The sequence below is a fragment of the Oncorhynchus keta genome, chromosome 33 (assembly GCF_023373465.1).
Source record: "Oncorhynchus keta strain PuntledgeMale-10-30-2019 chromosome 33, Oket_V2, whole genome shotgun sequence".
In the NCBI taxonomy this organism is placed as follows: Eukaryota; Metazoa; Chordata; class Actinopteri; order Salmoniformes; family Salmonidae; genus Oncorhynchus; species Oncorhynchus keta.
In genome coordinates this window covers 12,351,634-12,371,918 of record NC_068453.1, presented here as the reverse complement: position 1 = coordinate 12,371,918, position 20,285 = coordinate 12,351,634, and the positions used below count along the sequence as shown (strand labels likewise).

Sequence of the window (20,285 nt, the reverse complement as noted above, 5' to 3'; positions counted from 1 at the left end):
TTCATGTTCTCTGAATTGTGTCAATTGTACTTATCATAGTACTGCTACTTCTACTAGACTGCATACATTAGACCGCACAGCTGTGCAGCATGGTACAGTGCATGTACTGTGATGTACTCTTCAAGATCTCCCCATGGGAAGAGCAGGTTAGGTCTAAAATATAACTCTCTGAGAGCTCATTCAGTTTATAAGTAGGGCTAAACACTCACGGAACACTTGTCTGAATGACTCTGCTGCAATGGACTGTTGACTTTTACAGTGACTCTGACACCTACCTGACTCATAAGACCAGGGTTTAAATCTAGAGAGACCTAGATCTAGACAACATCTCATCCATATTATACCTTCAAAGTTCTGGGAACTAGTTGTGTTGTCACTAGCCCCGTGACTGGTGCTAACATGCATTCTTTGTCCTGGTCTTGTCCACATTCTGATTGTGCCCACATTTTTAGACAGGTGTAGAAGATTAAAAGACGCATTGTGATCTGATTGTGATCAGATTTCCCTGACAACCTCCGGAGGTAGTCAGGCTTGCAAGTGTAGACAGATCTGGACAGTGAAACCATTTAAATCATCATTATCCAGCACTCTAAAATCCTTGACAAGTTGGAGCATCAATATGAGTCTTAAAATAAATAAATACACATTATTTTTGAAAGAATGTCTGAAAATGTGACTGTTGACAAGATCAGGACAGGATGCATGTTTGCAGCAGGTAAAAACAAGGCTACTGAGACCTGTTGGGTGTACAACAAACTAGAATCAATGAGTTAGCCAGCTAACTTTGATAAACAACCACAAATAACTATTACATTTTCAAGCTTATTTCAAGCTTTTTTTTTTTAAATAAATTTTAATTAACAATCGGCATCCACGCATATGACTATAGTCCAATGCACCGTGCAGTGCCTGGTATCCTCCACTCCAACCAAGCCTTGGGCCTTTACAGTAGCGGAACAACAATTGCTGTATTCAGATCATATCATGAAATGTTTAAACTGAAGAACACCCCAGTTAACTGACTGAACCAAACGTGGGTTCTGCTGTTGTGAAGGCACAGCTAGCGGAGGGTAGACTAGAGTAGCATGGTCCAATGTAGAATTATGTTGAGAGAGTTCTAGCGTTGCCAGACTGTTGTTGTTATCTGAACAGCAGCATTCCTGCCCTGTCAACACCAGCCTACCGCTCATCGAGACACAGTGGAGTGGACACTGTATTCCTACCCACTAGTCATACCATAGACCAGGGCTCTCCAACCCTATTCCTGGAGAGCTAACTTCCTGGAGGCTTTTGCTCTAATCCCCGTTTTATCTAAAGCTAACTTCCTGGAGGATTTTGCTCGAATCCCTGTTTTATCTAAAGCTAACTTCCTAGAGGATTTTGCTCTAATCCCTGTTTTATCTAAAGCTAGCCTCCTGGAGGATTTTGCTCTAATCCCTGTTTTATCTAAAGCTAATTTCCTGGAGGCTTTTGCTCTAATCCCTGTTTTATCTAAAGCTAACTTCCTGGAGGATTTTGCTCTAATCCCTGTTTTATCTAAAGCTAACTTCCTGGAGACTTTTGCTCTAATCCCTGTTTTATCTAAAGCTAACTTCCTGGAGGCTTTTGCTCTAATCCCTGTTTTATCTAAAGCTAACTTCCTGGAGGATTTTGCTCTAATCCCTGTTTTATCTAAAGCTAGCCTCCTGGAGGATTTTGCTCTAATCCCTGTTTTATCTAAAGCTAGCCTCCTGGAGGATTTTCATTTGCTGTTCATTTGAGTAATATGAGATGGAAAGCTGTTCCGTGCAATAATGGTTCCCTATAATACTGTACGCTTTCTCGAATTTGTTCTGGATTTGGGGACTGTGAAAAGACCCCTGGTGGCATGTCTGGTGGGGTAAGTGTGTGTGTCAGAGCTGTGTGTAAATTGACTACGCAAACCATTTGGAATTTTTAACCATGTTTCTTATAAAAATAAGTGATGCAGTCAGTCTCTCCTCAACTCTTAGCCAAGAGAGACTGGCATACATACTATTTATATTATCCCTCTGATGAAGAGCAAGATGAAGAACAAGATGTGCCGCTCTGTTCAGGGCCAAAGGCAGCTTATTACCTAGGTATTTTGCAGCACTTGACCACATGACTGGACAATAATCAAGAGAAGACTAAACTTGACTCTGCAGGACCCGCTTCTTGGAATATGGTGTCAAAAAATCAGAGCATCACTTTAGTACGGCCAGACCTCTCCCCATCTTTACAACCATTGAATCTACATGTTTTGACCATGACAGTGTACAATCTAAGGTAACACCAAGTAATTTAGTCTCCTCAACTTGTTCAACATCCACACAATTCATTACCAGATTCAGCTGATGTCTAGAGCTTAGGGAATGATTTGTGCCTAATACAATGCTCTTAGTTTTAGAGATGTTCAGGACCAGTTTATTACTGGCCACCCATGACAAAACTGACTGCAATTCTTTGTTAAAGGTTTAAGTGACTTTATTAGCTGTGGTTGCTGACACGTACACTACCGTTCTAAAGTTTGGGGTCACTTAGAAATGTCCTTGTTTTTGAAAGAAAAGCCATTTTTTTGTCCATTAAAATAAAATTGATCAGAAATACAGTGTAGACATTGTTAATGTTGTAAATGACTATTGTAGCTGGAAACTGCTGATTTGTATTGGAATATCTACATAGACATACAGAGGCCCATTATCAGAAACCGTCCCTCCTGTGTTCCAATGGCACATTGTGTTAGCTAATCCAAGTTTATCATGTTAAAAGGCTAATTGACCAATAGAAAATAATTTTGCAATTATGTTAGCACAGCTGAAAACTGTTGTGCTGATTAAAGAAGCAAAACAACTGGCCTTCTTTAGACTAGTTGAGTATCTGGAGCATCAGCATTTGTGGGTTCAATTACAGGCTCAAAATGGCCAGAAACAAAGAGCTTTCTTCTGAAACTCGTCAGTCTATTCTTGTTCTGAGAAATGAAGGCTATTCCATGTGAGAAATTGCCAAGAAACTGAAGATCTCGTACAATACTGTGTAGTACTCCCTTCACAGAACAGCGCAAACTGACTCTAACCAGAATAGAAAGAGCAGTGAGAGGCCCCGGTGCACAACTGAGAAAGAGGACAAGTACATTAGAGTGTCTAGTTTGAGAAACAGATGCCTCACAAGTCATCAACTGGCAGCTTCATTAAATAGTACCCACAAAACACCAGTCTCAACGTCAACAGTGAAGAGGCGACACCGGAATGATGGCCTTCTACGCAAAGTTGCAAAGAAAAAGCCATATCTCAGACTGGCCTTAAAAAAGAGAGATTAAGATGGGCAAAAGAACACAGACACTGGACAGAGGAAGATTAGAAAAAGTGTTATGGACAGACAAATCCAAGTTTGAGGTGTTCGGAACACAAAGAAGAACATTCGTGAGATGCAGAGAAAATTAAAAGATGCCGGAAGAGTACTTGCCGCCATCTGTCAAGCATGGTGGAGGTAATGTGATGGTCTGGGGTTGCTTCGATGGTGGTAAAGTGGGAGATTTGTACAGGGTAAAAGGGATCTTGAAGAAGGAAGGCTATCACTCCATTTTGCAACGCCATGCCATACCCTATGGACAGCGCTTAATTGGAGCACAGTCACCAGATCTCAACCCTATTGAGCTGTTGTGGGAGCAGCTTGACCGGCTTGACCATCAAGCCAATCCAACTTGTGGGAGGTGCTTCAGGAAGCATGGGGTGAAATCTCTTCAGAGTACCTCAATAAATTGACAACTAAAATCCCAAAGGTCTGCAGGGCTGTAATTGCTGCAAATGGAGGATTCTTTGACAAAAGCAAAGTTTGAAGGACACAATTATTACTTCAATTAAAAATCATTATTTATAACCTCGTCAACGTCTTGACTATATTTCTTATTCATTTTGCAACTCATTTCATGTATGTTTTCATTCAAAACAAGGACATTTCTAAGTGACCCCAAACTTTTGAACGGTAGTGTATATGGTTGAATTATCGGCATACATGGACACTCAGGCTTTATTTAATGCCAGTGGCAGGTCATTGGTAAAAATAGAAAATAATAGAGGGCCTAGAGAGTTGCCCTGTGGTACACCACACCCTACATGTTTGACATTAGAGAGACTGCCATTAAAGAAAACCCTCTGAGTTCTATTAGATAGATAGCTCTGAATAAATTATACAGCAGAGGTTAAAAAGCCATAAAACACAAGTTTTGTCAACAACAGGTTATGGTCAATAATATAAAAGGATTCACTGAAATCTAACAGTACAGTTCCCACAATTTCTTTCAACCAATCATCAGTCATTTGTGTCAGTGCCATCCATACATGTTGAATGTCCTTCTCTATAAGCATGCTGAAAGTCTGTTGTCAATTTGTTTACAGAGAAATAGCATTGTATTTGGTCAAACACAATTTTTTCCAAATGTTTGCTAAGAGCTGGCATCAAGCTGATAGGTATGCTGTTAGAACCAGTAAAAGCCGCTCTACCACTCTTGGGTAGCGGAATGACCTTGGCTTCCCTCCAGGCCTGAGGACAAACACCTTCCTCTAGACTCAGATGAAATATATGACAGATAGGAGTGGCCATAGAGTCAGCTACCATCCTCAGTAGCTTTCCATCTACGTTGTCAATGCCAGGTTTGTCATTATTGATCGATATAAATTTTTCCACCTTTCCCACACTAACTTTACAAAATTCAAATTTACAATGCTTTTCTTTCAATATTTGAAGCATGAATATGATGTTTCTCTGTTCGTTGTTGGCATTTCTTGCTGAAGTTTACCCACTTTGCCAATGAAGTATTCATTAAAATAATTGCCAACATCAAATGGTTTTGTGATGAATAAGCCATCTAGATTAGTTTTGAAGTGAAAACCTACAGAACGGTAGCTCTCCAGGAACCGGGTTGGAAAACTCGCCATAGACCTCGCTGGTCACACCAAAGAGAGTACTATGAGTACTATGAGCACTATGAGTTTGGTCATCTACCTAAACAGCCTGGCCTCAGAGCCATACAAAACATACTTACGCATTTTTTAGCACCTCCAAGACGTATGATACCTTGAACAACTTCTCTACTTTTATTTCTGTCTCAAGTAACCCCATTAGTAGGAGGATGGGTGAGAGTAATCCGCAACCATCTAGCATTCCAAAGGTTGCACATTTGAGTCAACATCGGAGACAACTGTAGGATTTTAGCTAATCATTCCCCTAACCCTTATTCTTAACTTAACCCAATTCACCTAACCTGCAACGTAACTTGCCCAACCTTTGTCGTTTTAGTTCCCCTAACCTTTCACATAAATGATCCTAACCTTTATCATTAGTTCACCTCACCACCAACTTAAATTCTCCCCATAATTCTCCTCTGTTGTTAAGACGCAACAAGCAACCTGGTCTCAGAGAAAGAAGTATAATAAGATAATGATTATCATCCAATTTGTAACCAGGTAAGACGTATCCCACAGGGCACAGACTGGTTGAATCAATGTTGTTTCAATGTAATTGTCGACGTGTTGTGACGTGGAATGTGGTGGAAAATACATTGGATTTGAAAAAAGAACGTTTTGAGGATGAGATTTCTACCACGGGATTATGTCATCATGGTAACCAAATGTCAACATAGACAAACCTTGTCTAAAATATGTTGAATTTGATTTGTACCTTTAAAACAACGTCAGATTCTCATTGTCATATCCACTATCAGAAAGAAAATACATGCTGGGCAGCACCTCCTACTGGAGAATTGATCTATCTACAGGTACCCTTTGGTCTCCCATCTCTGGGCTTTAACCAAGCCCAGCTCTGCTTAGCTATTAGTCACTGACTATTACCAATGTCCTATCGTGAGAGTGATTGTTGCGAGACCTCCACTTAAAAACTAAATACTGTAGATTCACTGTCGCTATCGAAGTCATTCCAAAGGGTAGGTTTAATAGAGCAAATGAAACGTGACCATACTTTATCACTCATAGATCATTAGTGATGCTTTTCACTGACATTTGTTTCGGTCAAAACAGTAGGATAAAAGACGGTCCTTTTTTCCCCTCCTCCTTTTCTCTCAAGAGCTTTGTCACAACGTCAGTCAATTCCCCCTCAGGGGTTATGGATTATGCCGTGTTACTTCAAAATAACATTCTAATAGTAAATGGTAGCTAGTAGCTATTTAGACCTACGTAGCATTTGCAGTCATCAAACGCTATTGTTTCAATTTAACCCAGAATTCAACAAAAAATAGACAATTCAATAGAGGCATTTCAAGCTCTGGTTGATTTTAGATGTAAATGATATTTAGTGATATTGAATTGTGTTTGGCTGTCAACAGATCCAAATATCAACATTTGAAGGAGATGTTTATTTTGCTTGAATAGTTCCATATGTGCCACTGAATTAGTCTGGCTTTAATTGCAGTTTGTCTACAATTTGAATATTTCATATGTTGGATTCACATTTCCATTTCAACCAAAAATCGAAGGAAAAAAAATAGGACCAAATCCATATTTAAAGTGCATTTATTTTAAAGTATAATATGATTTGATTTAGTCCCATTTTTTAACTGTAATTTTCGGTTGAGGTGTAGATGTGAATCCAAAATGTCTATTATTAATTTGTAGACAAACTGGAATTAAAGCCAGAGTCAGTGGCACTGATGGAACTATCCAAGCAGAAAATACATCTGTCAAATGTTGATATTTGGTTGCATTGCCAACCAAACACAATTCAATTTTACTTAAAAAAAAAGTTGTTTATTTATTTCACCTTTATTTGACCAGGTAGGCCAGTTGAGAACAAGTTCTCATTTACAACTGCGACCTGGCCAAGATAGGGCATAGCAGTGCGACACAAACAACACAGAGTTACACATGGGATAAACAAACATACAGTCAATAACACAATAGAAACGTCTATATACAGTGTGTGCAAATGTAGTAGGTTTAGGGAGGTAACGCAATAAATAGGCCATAGTGGCAAAATAATTACAATTTAGCAATTAAACACTGGAGTGATAGATGTGCAGAAGAGTTTTCAGCTATACTTTTCGTGGCTGTTTTTTTTACCACCACAGACAGATGCTGGCACTAAGACTGCACTCAGTCAGCTGTATAAGGAAATAAGCAAACAGGAAACCACACACCCAGAGGTGGCACTCCTAGTGGCCGGAGACTTTAATGCAGGGAAACTTAAATCAGTTCTACCAAATTTCTATCGACATGTTAAATGTGCAACCAGAGGGAAAACAATTCTAGATCACCTGTATTCCACACACAGAGACGAGTACAAAGCTCTCCCACGCCCTCTATTTGGTAAATACGACAACAACTCTATCCTCCTGATTCCTGCTTACAAGCAAAAATTAAGGCAGGAAGCACCAGTGACTTAGTCTATACAAAAGTTGTAAGATGAAGCAGATGCTAAACTACAGGACTGTTTTGCTATCACAGACTGGAAAGTGCATCGAGGACGTCGTCCCCACAGTGACGGTACATACATACCCAACCAGAAGCCATAGATTACAGGCAACATTTGCATTGAGCTAAAGGGTAGAGCTGCCATTTTCAAGGTGCGGGACTCTATCCCGGAAGCTTACAAGAAATCCTGCTATGCCCTGCGACTAACGATCAAACAGGCAAAGCGTCAATACAGGTTGAAGATTGAATCATACTACACCGGCTCCGACGCTCATCTTATGTGGCAGGGCCTGCAAACTATTACAGACTACAAAGGGAAGCACAGGCGCAAGCTCCCCAGTGACACAAACCTACCAGATGAGCTAAATCACTTCTATGGTCGCTTCGAGGCAAGCAACACTGAGGCATGCATGTGAGCATCAGCTGTTCCGGACAACTGTGTGATCACGCTCTCTGTAGCCGATGTGAGTAAGACCTTTAAACAGGTCAACATACACAAGGCTGCGGGGCCAGACGGATTACCAGGACGTGTGCTCCGGGCATGTGCTGACCAACTGGCAGGTGTCTTCACTGATATTTTCAACATGTCCCTGATTGAGTCTTTAATACCAACATGTTTCAAGCAGACCACCATAGTCCCTGTGCCCAAGAACACAAAGGCAACCTGCCTAAATGACTACAGACCCGTAGCACTCACGTCCGTAGCCATGAAGTGCTTTGAAATGTTGGAAATGGCTCACATCAACACCATTATCCCAGAAACCCTAGACCCACTCCAATTTGCATACCACCCAAACAGATCCACAGATGATGCAATCTCTATTGCACTCCACACTGCCCTTTACCACCTCGACAAAAGGAACACTTATGTGAGAATGCTATTCATTGACTACAGCTCAGCGTTCAAAACCATAGTACCCTCAAAGCTCATCACTAAGCTAAGGATTCTGGGACTAAACATCTCCCTCTGCAACTGGATCCTGGACTTCCTGACGGGCCGCCCCCAGGTGGTGAGGGTAGGTAGCAACACATCTACCACACTGATCCTCAACACTGGAGATCCACAGGGGTGCATGCTTAGTCCCCTCCTGTACTCCCTGTTCACCCACGATTGCATGGCCAGGCCAACACCATCATTAAGTTTGCAGACGACACAATAGTTGTAGGCCTGATCACCGACAACGACGAGACAGCCTATAGGGAGGAGGTCAGAGACCTGGTCGGGTGGTGTCATGAATAATAACCTATCCCTCAACATAACCAAGACAAAGGAGATGATTGTGGGCTACAGGAAAAGGTGGACCGAGCACGCCCCCATTCTCATCGATGGGGCTGTAGTGGAGCAGGTTGAGAGCTTCAAGTTCCTTGTTGTCCACATCAACAACAAACTAGAATGGTCCAAACACACCAAGACAGTCGTGAAGAGGGAACGACAAAGCCTGTTCCCCCTCAGGAGACTAAAAATAATTGGCATGGGTCCTGAGATCCTCAAAAGGTTCTACAGCTGCAACATTGAGAGCATCCTGACTGGTTGCATCACTACCTGGTATGGCAACTGCTCAGCCTCCGACCGCAAGGAGCAACAGAGGGTAGTGCCTATGGCCCAGTACATCACTGGGGCTAAGCTGCCTGTCATCCAGGACCTCTTTACCAGGCGGTGTCAGAGGAAGGCCCTAAAAATTGTCAAGGACTCCAGACCCCCCAGTCATAGACTGTTCTCTCTACTACCGCATGGCAAGTGGTACCGGAGTGCCAAGTCTAGGACAAAAAGGCTTCTCCACAGTTTATACCCCCAAGCCATAAGAGTCCTGAACAAGTAATCAAATGGCTACCCGGACTATTTGCATTGTGTGCCCCCAACCCCTCTTTTTACGCTGCTGCTACTCTCTGTTCATCATATATGCATATTCACTTTAACCATATCTACATGTACATACTACCTCAATCAGCCTGACTAACCGGTGTCTGTATGTAGCCTCGCTACTTGTATAGCCTCGCTACGGTATATAGCCTGTCTTTTTACTGTTGTTTTATTTCTTTACTTACCTATTGTTCACCTAACACCTTTTTTTGCACTATTGGTTAGAGCCTGTAAGTAAGCATTTCACTGTAAGGTTGTATTTGGCGTACGTGACAAATAAACTTTGATTTGATTTGATTGGCAGCAGAGAACTGGAAGGCAAGGCGGCCAAAGAAGGAGTTGGTTTTGGGCGTGACCAGTGTAAAATACCTGCTGGAGCGAATGCTACGGGTGGGTGCTGCTATGGTGACCAGTGAGCTAAGATAAGGTGGGGCTTTACCTAGCAAAGACTTATAGATGACCTAGAGCCAGTGGGGTTGGTGATGAATATGAAGCGAGGGCTAGCCCTCGGGGAGTATATGGGGCTTTGGTGACAAAACAGATGGCACTGTGGTAGACTACATCCGATTTGCTGAGTAGAGTGTTGGAGGCTATTTTAAGTAAAGGATCGGTGGGATATTCAAAATAGAGTAAATAGCCTAAACTATCTTACAAACTAATGTAACATTCAACCTTAAAATGAGTAACACATCCATGGCCACATTCTGAGGTTCCTGTTACTATAAATGTCTACTTATGTAATCATATAGAGTGTGCATGTTCAAGATACAGTAGCATGCATGGGTTGTCGCAGGACTGTGGAGATCTTCAAAACTGCTGTAATAATCGAAGCAGAATCTTGAACAGCATTGATGACTTGCACCATGTACTTTTAACGTAATTTTAACTGCAATCCAGGTCATTTGGTTCCGCTATTAGATGAAGCACAGTGATAATATGTTGTATAAATAAACAAAATATTTGACATTATATTCCCATTTGAACTATGCTGTTCTTTAAATTGTTGTTTTTTTCATTGGAATTTGGTTGTGTTTTTGATGGTTGAAAGCATAGTGGTAACACATTGGACATTCAACTAACTTTTAGCTGTCTTTTTGATCGTCTCAACCAAATATTACCCAATTATCCATGTTGAAATGACATTGTGTGCCCAGTGGGATGATACTATATATCATATATGTGGTCCTTCTGTAGCTCAGTTGGTAGAGCATGGCGCTTGTAACGCCAGGGTAGTGGGTTCGATCCCCGGGACCACCCATACGTAGAATGTATGCACACATGACTGTAAGTCGCTTTGGATAAAAGCGTCTGCTAAATGGCATATATTATATTATATTATATATCCTCTAATTTGTAACATATGTACGACCGCTATTCCATTCATAGTTGTAACCTAATGTTACGTAACACATCATACTAAATGGATTGTCACAGATTTACATACAGAATAATATGAATTGCCCTGAGACCACATTGACCTAAAGCCCATCCTCCATCCTCCTCACTCACAGTAGCCCCTTTCTGGGTGTCATTACACAATACAATACACTTTATTGTCCCCAAGGGAAAAATGTATTGGACCCACAATTATGTTTTACATTTTAATTATTATTTTTGACCCCTTTTTCATGGGATCCAATTGGTAGTTAGTCTTGTCTCATCGCTGCAACTGGCGAACGGACTCGGGAGAAGCGAAGGTCGAGAGCCATGCGTCCTCCGAAACACAACCCAACCAAGCCGCACTGCTTCTTGTCAGACAAAGCACCGTACACCTGGTGACCGTGTCAGCGGCCCGCCACAGCAGTCGCTAGTGTGCGATGGGACAAGGACATCCCTGCCGGCCAAACCCTCCCCTAACCCGGAAGACTCTGGGCCAATTGTGCGCCGCCCCATGGGTCTCCCGGTCACGGCCAGCGGCGACAGAGCCTGGACTCAAACAGAATCTCTAGACCACTGCTCCACTTGGGAGGCCTTGGACACACAATTCTGCTGTATGTAGAAATATATGTACAGAAAAGTCTCATAGGCTCCACATCATTGCCCATTGCCTGAAACAGTATGCACACATCATACATCTACACACGTCAAACCCATTTTGGATTTCTGGAATTAGGCACCTACAACAACAAGCCCTTTACCAAAAGAGAATTATTACCCTAGCCTCGCTGACGCGGCCCACGTGACCCAGAGCAGGGAGAGCTGTGACACACTAGTCTGCAAAGGAGGCCGTTTGTTAATGCAGTATTCGCTCCGAAATTGAGCGACGGGTTTGATTGGTTCTCTCAAATGTTTTTTTCCCCCTCTGGGATTAAGACTGCTTTGTTTGGATTTGAAAATCCAACTGTTGTAATGGAAGGGGGGCGGCGCTCTGGGCCTGTGTATGACTGTGCCTACGGGTGTTTGAGTGAGAAAGACACAGAGATGAACCAATCAGTAAAAAGCACAGCCCCCATCATTATCGACGCATTGTGCCCACGACTTCAAAGAGCCATTCCTGACTTTGAAGTCAGGAGGACTTTGAGAGTTAGGTGTTAGCCAGACTATTATCACCCAGGGTCATTAGAATATTTAGAGTGACTGAACGGGAGAGCTTCTTCAAAGCTGCACAAATCAAATCAAATCGTATTGGTCACATACACATGGTTAGCAGATGTTAATGCGAGTGTTCCGAAATGCTTGTGCTTCTAGTTACCGACCATGTGGTAATATCCAACAAGTAATCTTAACAATTTCACAACAACTACCTTGTACGCACAACTGTAAAGGAATTAATAAGAATATGTACATATAAATATATGTATGAGCGATGGCCAAGCGGCATAGGCAAGATGCAGTAGATGGTATAGAGTACAGTATACAGTGGGGCAAAAAAGTATTTAGTCGGCCACCAATTGTGCAAGTTCTCCCACTTAAAAAGATGAGAGAGGCCTGTAATTTTCATCATAGGTACACTTCAACTATGACAGACAAAATGAGAAGAAAAAAAATCCAGAAAATCACATTGTAGGATTTTTAATTTATTTATTTGCAAATTATGGTGGAAAATAAGTATTTGGTCACCTACAAACAAGCAAGATTTCTGGCTCTCACAGACCTGTAACTTCTTCTTTAAGAGGCTCCTCTGTCCTCCACTCGTTACCTGTATTAATGGCACCTGTTTGAACTTGTTATCGGTATAAAAGACACCTGTCCACAACCTCAAACAGTCACACTCCAAACTCCACTATGGCCAAGACCAAAGAGCTGTCAAAGGACACCAGAAACAAAATTGTAGACCTGCACCAGGCTGGGAAGACTGAATCTGCAATAGGTAAGCAGCTTGGTTTGAAAAAAATCAACTGTGGGAGCAATTATTAGGAAATGGAAGACATACAAGACCACTGATAATCTCCCTCGATCTGGGGCTCCACGCAAGATCTCACCCCGTGGGGTCAAAATGATCACAAGAACGGTGAGCAAAAATCCCAGAACCACACGGGGGGACCTAATAAATTACCTGCAGAGAGCTGGGACCAAAGTAACAAAGCCTACCATCAGTAACACACTACGCCGCCAGGGACTCAAATCCTGCAGTGCCAGACGTGTCCTCCTGCTTAAGCCAGTACATGTCCAGGCCCGTCTGAAGTTTGCTAGAGAGCATTTGGATAATCCAGAAGAAGATTGGGAGAATGTCATATGGTCAGATGAAACCAAAATATAACTTTTTGGTAAAAACTCAATTTGTCGTGTTTGGAGGACAAAGAATGCTGAGTTGCATCCAAAGAACACCATACCTACTGTGAAGCATGGGGGTGAAAACATCATGCTTTGGGGCTGTTTTTCTGCAAAGGGACCAGGACGACTGATCCGTGTAAAGGAAAAAATGAATGGGGCCATGTATCGTGGAATTTTGAGTGAAAACCTCCTTCCATCAGCAAGGGCATTGAAGATGAAACGTGGCTGGGTCTTTCAGCATGACAATGATCTCAAACACACTGCCCGGACAACGAAGGAGTGGCTTCGTAAGAAGCATTTCAAGGTCCTGGAGTGGTCTAGCCAGTCTCCAGATCTCAACCCCATAGAAAATCTTTGGAGGGAGTTGAAAGTCTGTGTTGCCCAGCAACAGCCCCAAAACATCACTGCTCTAGAGGAGACCTGCATGGAAGAATGGGCCAAAATACCAGCGACAGTGTGTGAAAACCTTGTGAAGACTTACAGAAAACGTTTGACCTCTGTCATTGCCAACAAAGGGTATATAACAAAGTATTGAGATAAACTTTTGTTATTGACCAAATACTTATTTTCCACCATAATTTGCAAATAAATTCATAAAAAATCCTACAATGAGATTTTCTGGATTTTCTTTCTCATTTTGTCTGTAATAGTTGAAGTGTACCTATGATGAAAATTACAGGCCTCGCTAGTATTTTTAAGTGGGAGAACTTGCACAATTGGTGGCTGACTAAATACTTTTTTTGCCCCACTTTATACATATGACATGAGTAATGTAAGGTACGTAAACATTATATAAAGTGGCATTGTTTAAAGTGACTAGATAAACAGACCATTTTTGGCCAACAGACCAGCAAATACTATTTTTCATTAATTAAGCCAGACAGAGTGGTGATGTATAAAGAGGTCAGATTAAAAGCCCAAAGCCAGCAGTGTATAGAAGAGATAGAGAACATCCCACTGTCTTGTCTGCCAGCTCTCAGAGAAGCTCCTCCACTCTACTCTGACAAGCCTAAAATGATAACATAACCCTCTTTTAAAAAAGCCCACTAACGCAATCGTCTACTGTTATTCCCAGTATTTCAGGAACCATTTGACTAAATCAAAGCCCACTAAAAGATACAGCTCTACTTTCACATTATTGCTCTATTAGTCTGCTCCATGGAAACATGTTACCATAGAAACCTTGTTATCTGTAGTAGTTAATCCCACGGGATGGCCAGTGGTGTCACACAACAATGTTGATTGGTGATAAAGCCACTTGAAAAGTAACCTATTCAATACAGCCTCATTCACTCTGTCCCTTATGAGATAACCAACCTCTATGGTCTTTACTAGAGGCACATCTGAAATTACACCACATTCCTTATGTAGTGCACTACATTTGAACAGAGCCACCTAGGGAAAAGTGTACTATTTGAGACATATTTATGTCATGATGTGTGTCTCTGTGGGTTTCTTAGTCTGAATGTCGTTCTATATCTGTGGGTTTCTCTATGTGTGATGTGATGTCCCTATGTGTGTAAATATGTGTTTTCGTGTTGCTATGTGTCTCTGTGTCTCTGCTTGTCGTTATGTGCCTCGATGACTCGCTGTCTGTCTCTCTTGGGTCCGGATGGGCATTTTTTTGGCCATGAACAATGTGGCCGCTGCTGGGATCCGCTGACATGCCTGACCAGGGCCGCTCTGTTCTCTGAGCTCACATGCTTTTTGTGGCTCTAGTCTACCGCTCTGAGCAGCGCCTCCCAAAAAAGCACTGTGCATCACGGTCCAACGCTTTGTTGCACCCCACTGATCCCTCTCTTAAGACCTCTGCAGCAGCTGGAGAGATTAGAAGAGAGGAGAACAGGACACACACTCAACACACACATCACCGACACAGACACCCCAGCTAGGCCCCTTGCACACACCACTGGTACTGTTCTCACTGAAGCAGTAGAGGACAAAAAGAACTGGCTGAGACTGAACTTGACTAGACCCACACCTCCAGAAAGACTCCAGAAACCTATCCCAGAAAGATCCCATCCTGATCGGACTCGTACGGCACACAGAGCCCCATCTACCTGGAGCTCAGCCAAGGGGCCAACCTCTTCAGCAATGAACGGTTTTGGGTACCGTCGGGAGTTGAGTAAGTATGAGGATGTGGATGAGGATGAACTACTGGCTTCTCTCAGCCCAGAGGAGCTAGCAGAGCTGGAGATGGAGCTGGCAGACATAGACCCTGATGCCAACGTGCCCATCGGTCTGAGACAGAGGGACCAGACGGAGAAGACCCCCACTGGCACCTTCAGTAGAGACTCTCTGTTGAAGTACTGGGAGAAGGAGACGAAGAGGATACTGGAGGATGAGAGAGGGGAAGCCAGCAGTCCCAAACAGGTCAGTGATCAGGAGAGTCTGAACTCCGCTAGCTTGCTACTCTCAGATCTATATAACCTTAAATTCTGTTTGACCAATTAAGAAGCTTCATTATTCAATAATGATCACTTTATTGTACAACGGAGAACCAGTTAGGACCTTCACACAAAAAAAATGCAAATCATCCACTTTAACTTTAGACATAATACAGTTATAAGAGAACATGACCATGTGTCTGAGTCAGATTAATGAGAGATTTACACCTTATGTCTAAACAGGATGACGATGACGATGCCGAAAAGAGCGAGGAAGAATGTGTGACAGAAAGCAACAGCGAAGCAGAGGAGGATGACGAGAACAAGAAAGAAAATAAAGATTATGAAGAGGAAGAGGAGGAGGAGGAGGAGGAGGAGGAGAGTGAGGAAGAGGAAGCTGAAACAGAGGATGAGGAGGATAAAGAGGAGCCAGAAGAGGAAAGGCCTGAAGCAGCGCACCCAAAGGATCCTGGTCCTCCATCACCGCTGTCAGTCGTCATCTCCTCCCCTAGCCTCCTGAGACTCCCAAGGGTGCAGCCTATGAGACTAACCCCGCCCCCACCTCCGCTTGACCCCAACGCCGATGGCAACCCAACAGTTGTCGACGAGGCCCTGGAAAAAGTCCTTAATAATGACCCTGAGCTCAAAGAGGTCAACCTCAACAACATCGAGGACATCTCACAGGACACTCTAATCCAGTTCGCTGAGGCACTGCGCTCCAACACACACGTGCGTGTCTTTAGCCTGGCCAACACGCATGCTGATGACCCCGTGGCGCTGGCCATTGCCAAGACGCTGTGCGAAAACACCTCCATCGTCAGCGTGAACATCGAGTCCAACTATGTGACAGGGAAAGGGGTTCTGGCTATGGTTCAGGCTCTGCCTAGCAATAGCACCCTGACTGAGCTACGCTTCCACAACCAGAGACACATGTGTGGAGGACAGGTCAGTCAGTCTGGACTTGGTATTAGATCTTGATGCAGCTGCTCAACACACATGCGCAGGCAATAGTAAAAGCACAAACTCACGATCCCTCTCTCTCTCTCTCTCTCTCTGTCAGGTGGAGATGGAGATGGTGAAGGTTCTGAGGGAGAACCACGCCCTGATCAAGCTGGGTTACCAGTTCCACCTTCCAGGCCCCCGGATGAGCATGACAGGCATCCTGACCCGTAACATGGACCGTCAGAGACAGAAACGCCTGCAGGAGCAGAGACAGAACCAGCAGGCGGGGCCAGAGGGGCCCGTTAACCCCCGTACCACTGCTCTGTTGAAGGCCACTCCGGGTTCTTCGCCCTACGGTTCCCCGCGGGTGTCTCCTTGGCAATCCCCCAAACTCCCCAAAAACAGACCCCTCCTGCTCCCCCGCCACCTCCCCCACCTCCTCCCCCACCCCCTTCAATGCCCTGCCAGCCCCCGGCAGAGAAGAAGAAGCCGACTAGGAAGATAGCGGAGGTGATCAGGCTCCACGAGATGGTTGTTAAGAAGCAAGGGAAAGGGAAGGGGAAGAAGGGGAAGAAAGGACTGAAAGAGACCAACAGTATCTTGAAGGAGCTGAAGAACGCTCTGCGGCCAGTGGCAGAGACCAGAGACCAGGAGCACAGCAGGCCACCCACTCCACTGCGCTCCTCACACGACCAGCTCATGGACTCCATCCGCAATGCCAGTGTCCGCTCCCTCAGAAAGGTGAGATTGTGTGTGTGAGTACATGTGCGTGCATGTGTGTGTGTGTGTACATGCACAGCCAATAAGAGTTAACAAGGGTTTAAGGGTTAAAGATGGTCAGCTGGTGAGACAAAACCTATGAGAGTTCATAGTCTCATACATCATCATTAGGGCCCAGAGTCATTTTCTGGTCAGGTCACATGGCCAGGAAAAACGATTGGCCCTTACCAACATGGAGGCTATTCTATTTGTATCCTGGGCTGGGTATTCTTGGACTAATTCACATGTTTCCACATGTTTCCATCTGGAAAAGTGTCTATTTCTGTGACAAAGCCAACAGACTGAGACACTATGTCATCTTGGAAAATGTCAAAGACAACTCATATAAAATGGTTGAGAGAAAGTATCTGGTCTAAATGGTCTAAGATAAATAAGGTCGTGCTTTGAGAACCTTAGGGTGGATTCCTACAGTCAAAGGGAACACATACCTCAGAGGTCAGTGTGATTTAGACAGGTGACAGAGGAACATCGCTGTCGGAGTCATCTCCTGTGGTTGACATGTTATTTTACGATGGACGTCGATCATATGACACTTTTCCATCATCAAGCGCTGTGGTATGTCTGAACAAAGCCAAACACAACACAAGCCTTGGTTGAAGTCCCTAACACAGAGAGAGAGAGAGAGGGAGAGAGAGGGGGGTAAAAACAGAGAGAGAGAGAGAGAGAGAGAGAGAGAGAGAGAGAGAGAGAGAGAGAGAGAGAGAGAGAGAGAGAGAGAGAGAGAGAGAGAGAGTGGGGGGTAAAAACAGAGAGAGAGAGAGAGAGAGAGAGAGAGAGAGAGAGAGAGAGAGAGAGAGAGAGAGAGAGAGAGTGGGGGGATAAAAACAGAGAGAGAGAGGGGGATAAGAGAGAGAGAGAGAGAGAGAGAGAGAGGGGGGATAAGAGAGAGAGAGAGAGGGGGGATAAAAACAGAGAGAGAGAGAGAGGGATAAAGAGAGAGAGAGAGAGAGAGAGAGAGAGAGGGGGATAAGAGAGAGAGAGAGAGAGAGAGAGAGAGAGAGAGAGAGAGAGAGAGAGAGAGGGGGGATAAGAGAGAGAGAGAGAGAGAGGGGGATAAAAACAGAGAGAGAGGGGGGATAAAAACAGAGAGAGAGAGAGGGATAAAAAGAGAGAGAGAGGGGGATAAGAGAGAGAGAGAGAGAGAGAGAGAGAGAGAGAGAGAGAGGGGGATAAGAGAGAGATAAGAGAGAGAGAGAGAGAGAGAGAGAGAGGGGGGGGGATAAGAGAGAGAGAGAGGGGGATAAGAGAGAGAGAGGGGGATAAGAGAGGGAGAGAGAGAGAGAGAGAGAGAGAGAGAGAGACAGACAGAGACAGAGAGAGAGAGACAGACAGAGACAGAGAGAGAGAGAGAGAGGGTGATAAGAGAGAGAGAGAGGGGGATAAGAGAGAGAGAGAGGGAGATAAGAGAGAGAGAGAGAGAGAGGGGGATAAGAGAGAGAGAGAGATAGAGAGAGAGAGAGATAGAGATAGATAGATAGATAGATAGATAGATAGATAGATAGATAGATAGATAGATAGATAGATAGATAGATAGATAGAAGGAGTAAGGAGATGAGAGAGAAGAGTAGTCTAGTCTCTAGTGTTTCTGTGGGCCCATTAATGTGTGGTAACTGCTTGTTATGTTGTTACTGTGGAAAATCCTGGTTGCCCTCAGAAGGCTAGGGTCTAGAGGATGTGAATGCCTGCCACTTAACTAGAGTTAAAAATAGGACTGTTGTACAGCTGCTATGATAAGGGAAACGGGAGAGGCCTCACAGTGCCAGAACGAACTTTGACAACAAAGAGTAAATAAGGAAAGTGCAGAGGGATTTTTGTTACAGTTGCGAGCAAAAATATTAGGTATTGCTGCTGCATTTCTGACATTTTGTGATGAGTTTTGCCCAATTTATCACGAAAATGCGCTGACGGGGAAGACATTTGTTGACATGTGGCTTGATTGAACCACTTTATGCGGTAAAAGTATGGTGATTGGTTTTAATTGTGAGCCCTCTTTTTGTAGTGTGATGATCGGACAGTTTTATGCAGTAATATGATCAAATTTGCAAGCCCTTGAATAATATGTTGGGGATTGTTGATTTTACAAACAATGCAGAATCACAAAATCCTGGAAGGACCGGACAATATTAGGCTACAGAATATATGTTTTTTTTCTGCTCACATGTATTTCTCTCTGAAAAAGCTCTAGTTTTCACGGAATCTTTTGTTTTCGAGGGAACCTTGCATAAGAAATAAAATCCTGTTTCATATAAAACAGAAATCGTTGTCTTTTAAATTGCAGGTGGAAGTTCCACAGAGGAAGTTTGTCTTTGTCCCTGATGAAGAGACTAGCTGATCTGAAGACACAGGGAACCCCCTGAGACTACTGAGGACACAAACAATACGTTCAGATTGAACTGGACTTTTCCTCAGAGAAGATACTGGAAATTACCACTGCAATAACACCTTTACTATTGGAGAAAAAAATAAATATGAAATTCATATCTTTTTTAAATGTATTTATGCTGGATGCTTTTGGTTGTCTACATTTTTGTGATGATAAATGTATACATTGTTGTCTAAATTGTTTACTGAGGTAACCTGTTTTTGTATAATTGTAAATATTGTATTTGGTGTGTGAGGAATATACTCTATGAATTGAACATGAAGGTAAAATTCACAACACAATGAAGTGTTATGGTATTTTATTGCTGATTAAACCATGGTACAGTTGAAAAGGTACTGTGACTGTCCAAAAGATTCTCTACAAAATGTAATGTTCTAAAGTTACTGTCCTATGGCTTCTGTCCAAAAAGGTTTTGACAAAAAGATTCTGCCCAAAAGCCAAAAAGTTATATCCATCTTCCTGTCGGACAGCATCCCCCCTCCCGCTGCCCTCAGAACAGCCTCCATTCGTTGGGATGGACTCTACAAGGTGTCGAAAGCGTTCCACAGGGATGCTGGCCCATGTTGACCCCAATGCTTCCCACAGTTGTGTCAAGTTGGCTGGATGTCCTTTAGGTGGTAGACCATGCGTGATACACACATGAAACTGTTGGGCTTGAAAATCCCAGCAGCGTTGCAGTTTTTGACACAAACCGGTGTGCCTGGCATCTACTACCAAAACCTGTTGAAAGGCACTTGAAAATGTTATCTTGGCCATTCACCCTCTGAATGGCACACACACACAGTCTGTGTCTCAAT

At 43.4% G+C, this 20,285-nt stretch overlaps 1 protein-coding gene across 1 annotated transcript; it reads left to right on the top strand.

Moving 5' to 3' along the window:
* The first annotated feature begins 14,436 nt into the window (after positions 1-14,436).
* On the top strand, positions 14,437-19,823 carry LOC118365946 (leiomodin-2-like). The gene is given in 5 exon segments (XM_052491913.1): positions 14,437-15,369; positions 15,627-16,328; positions 16,444-16,726; positions 16,729-17,066; positions 19,384-19,823. Coding segments are annotated over 5 exon segments (1,656 nt in total). The 5' UTR covers positions 14,437-15,090; the 3' UTR covers positions 19,438-19,823.
* The last annotated feature ends 462 nt before the right edge of the window (positions 19,824-20,285 follow it).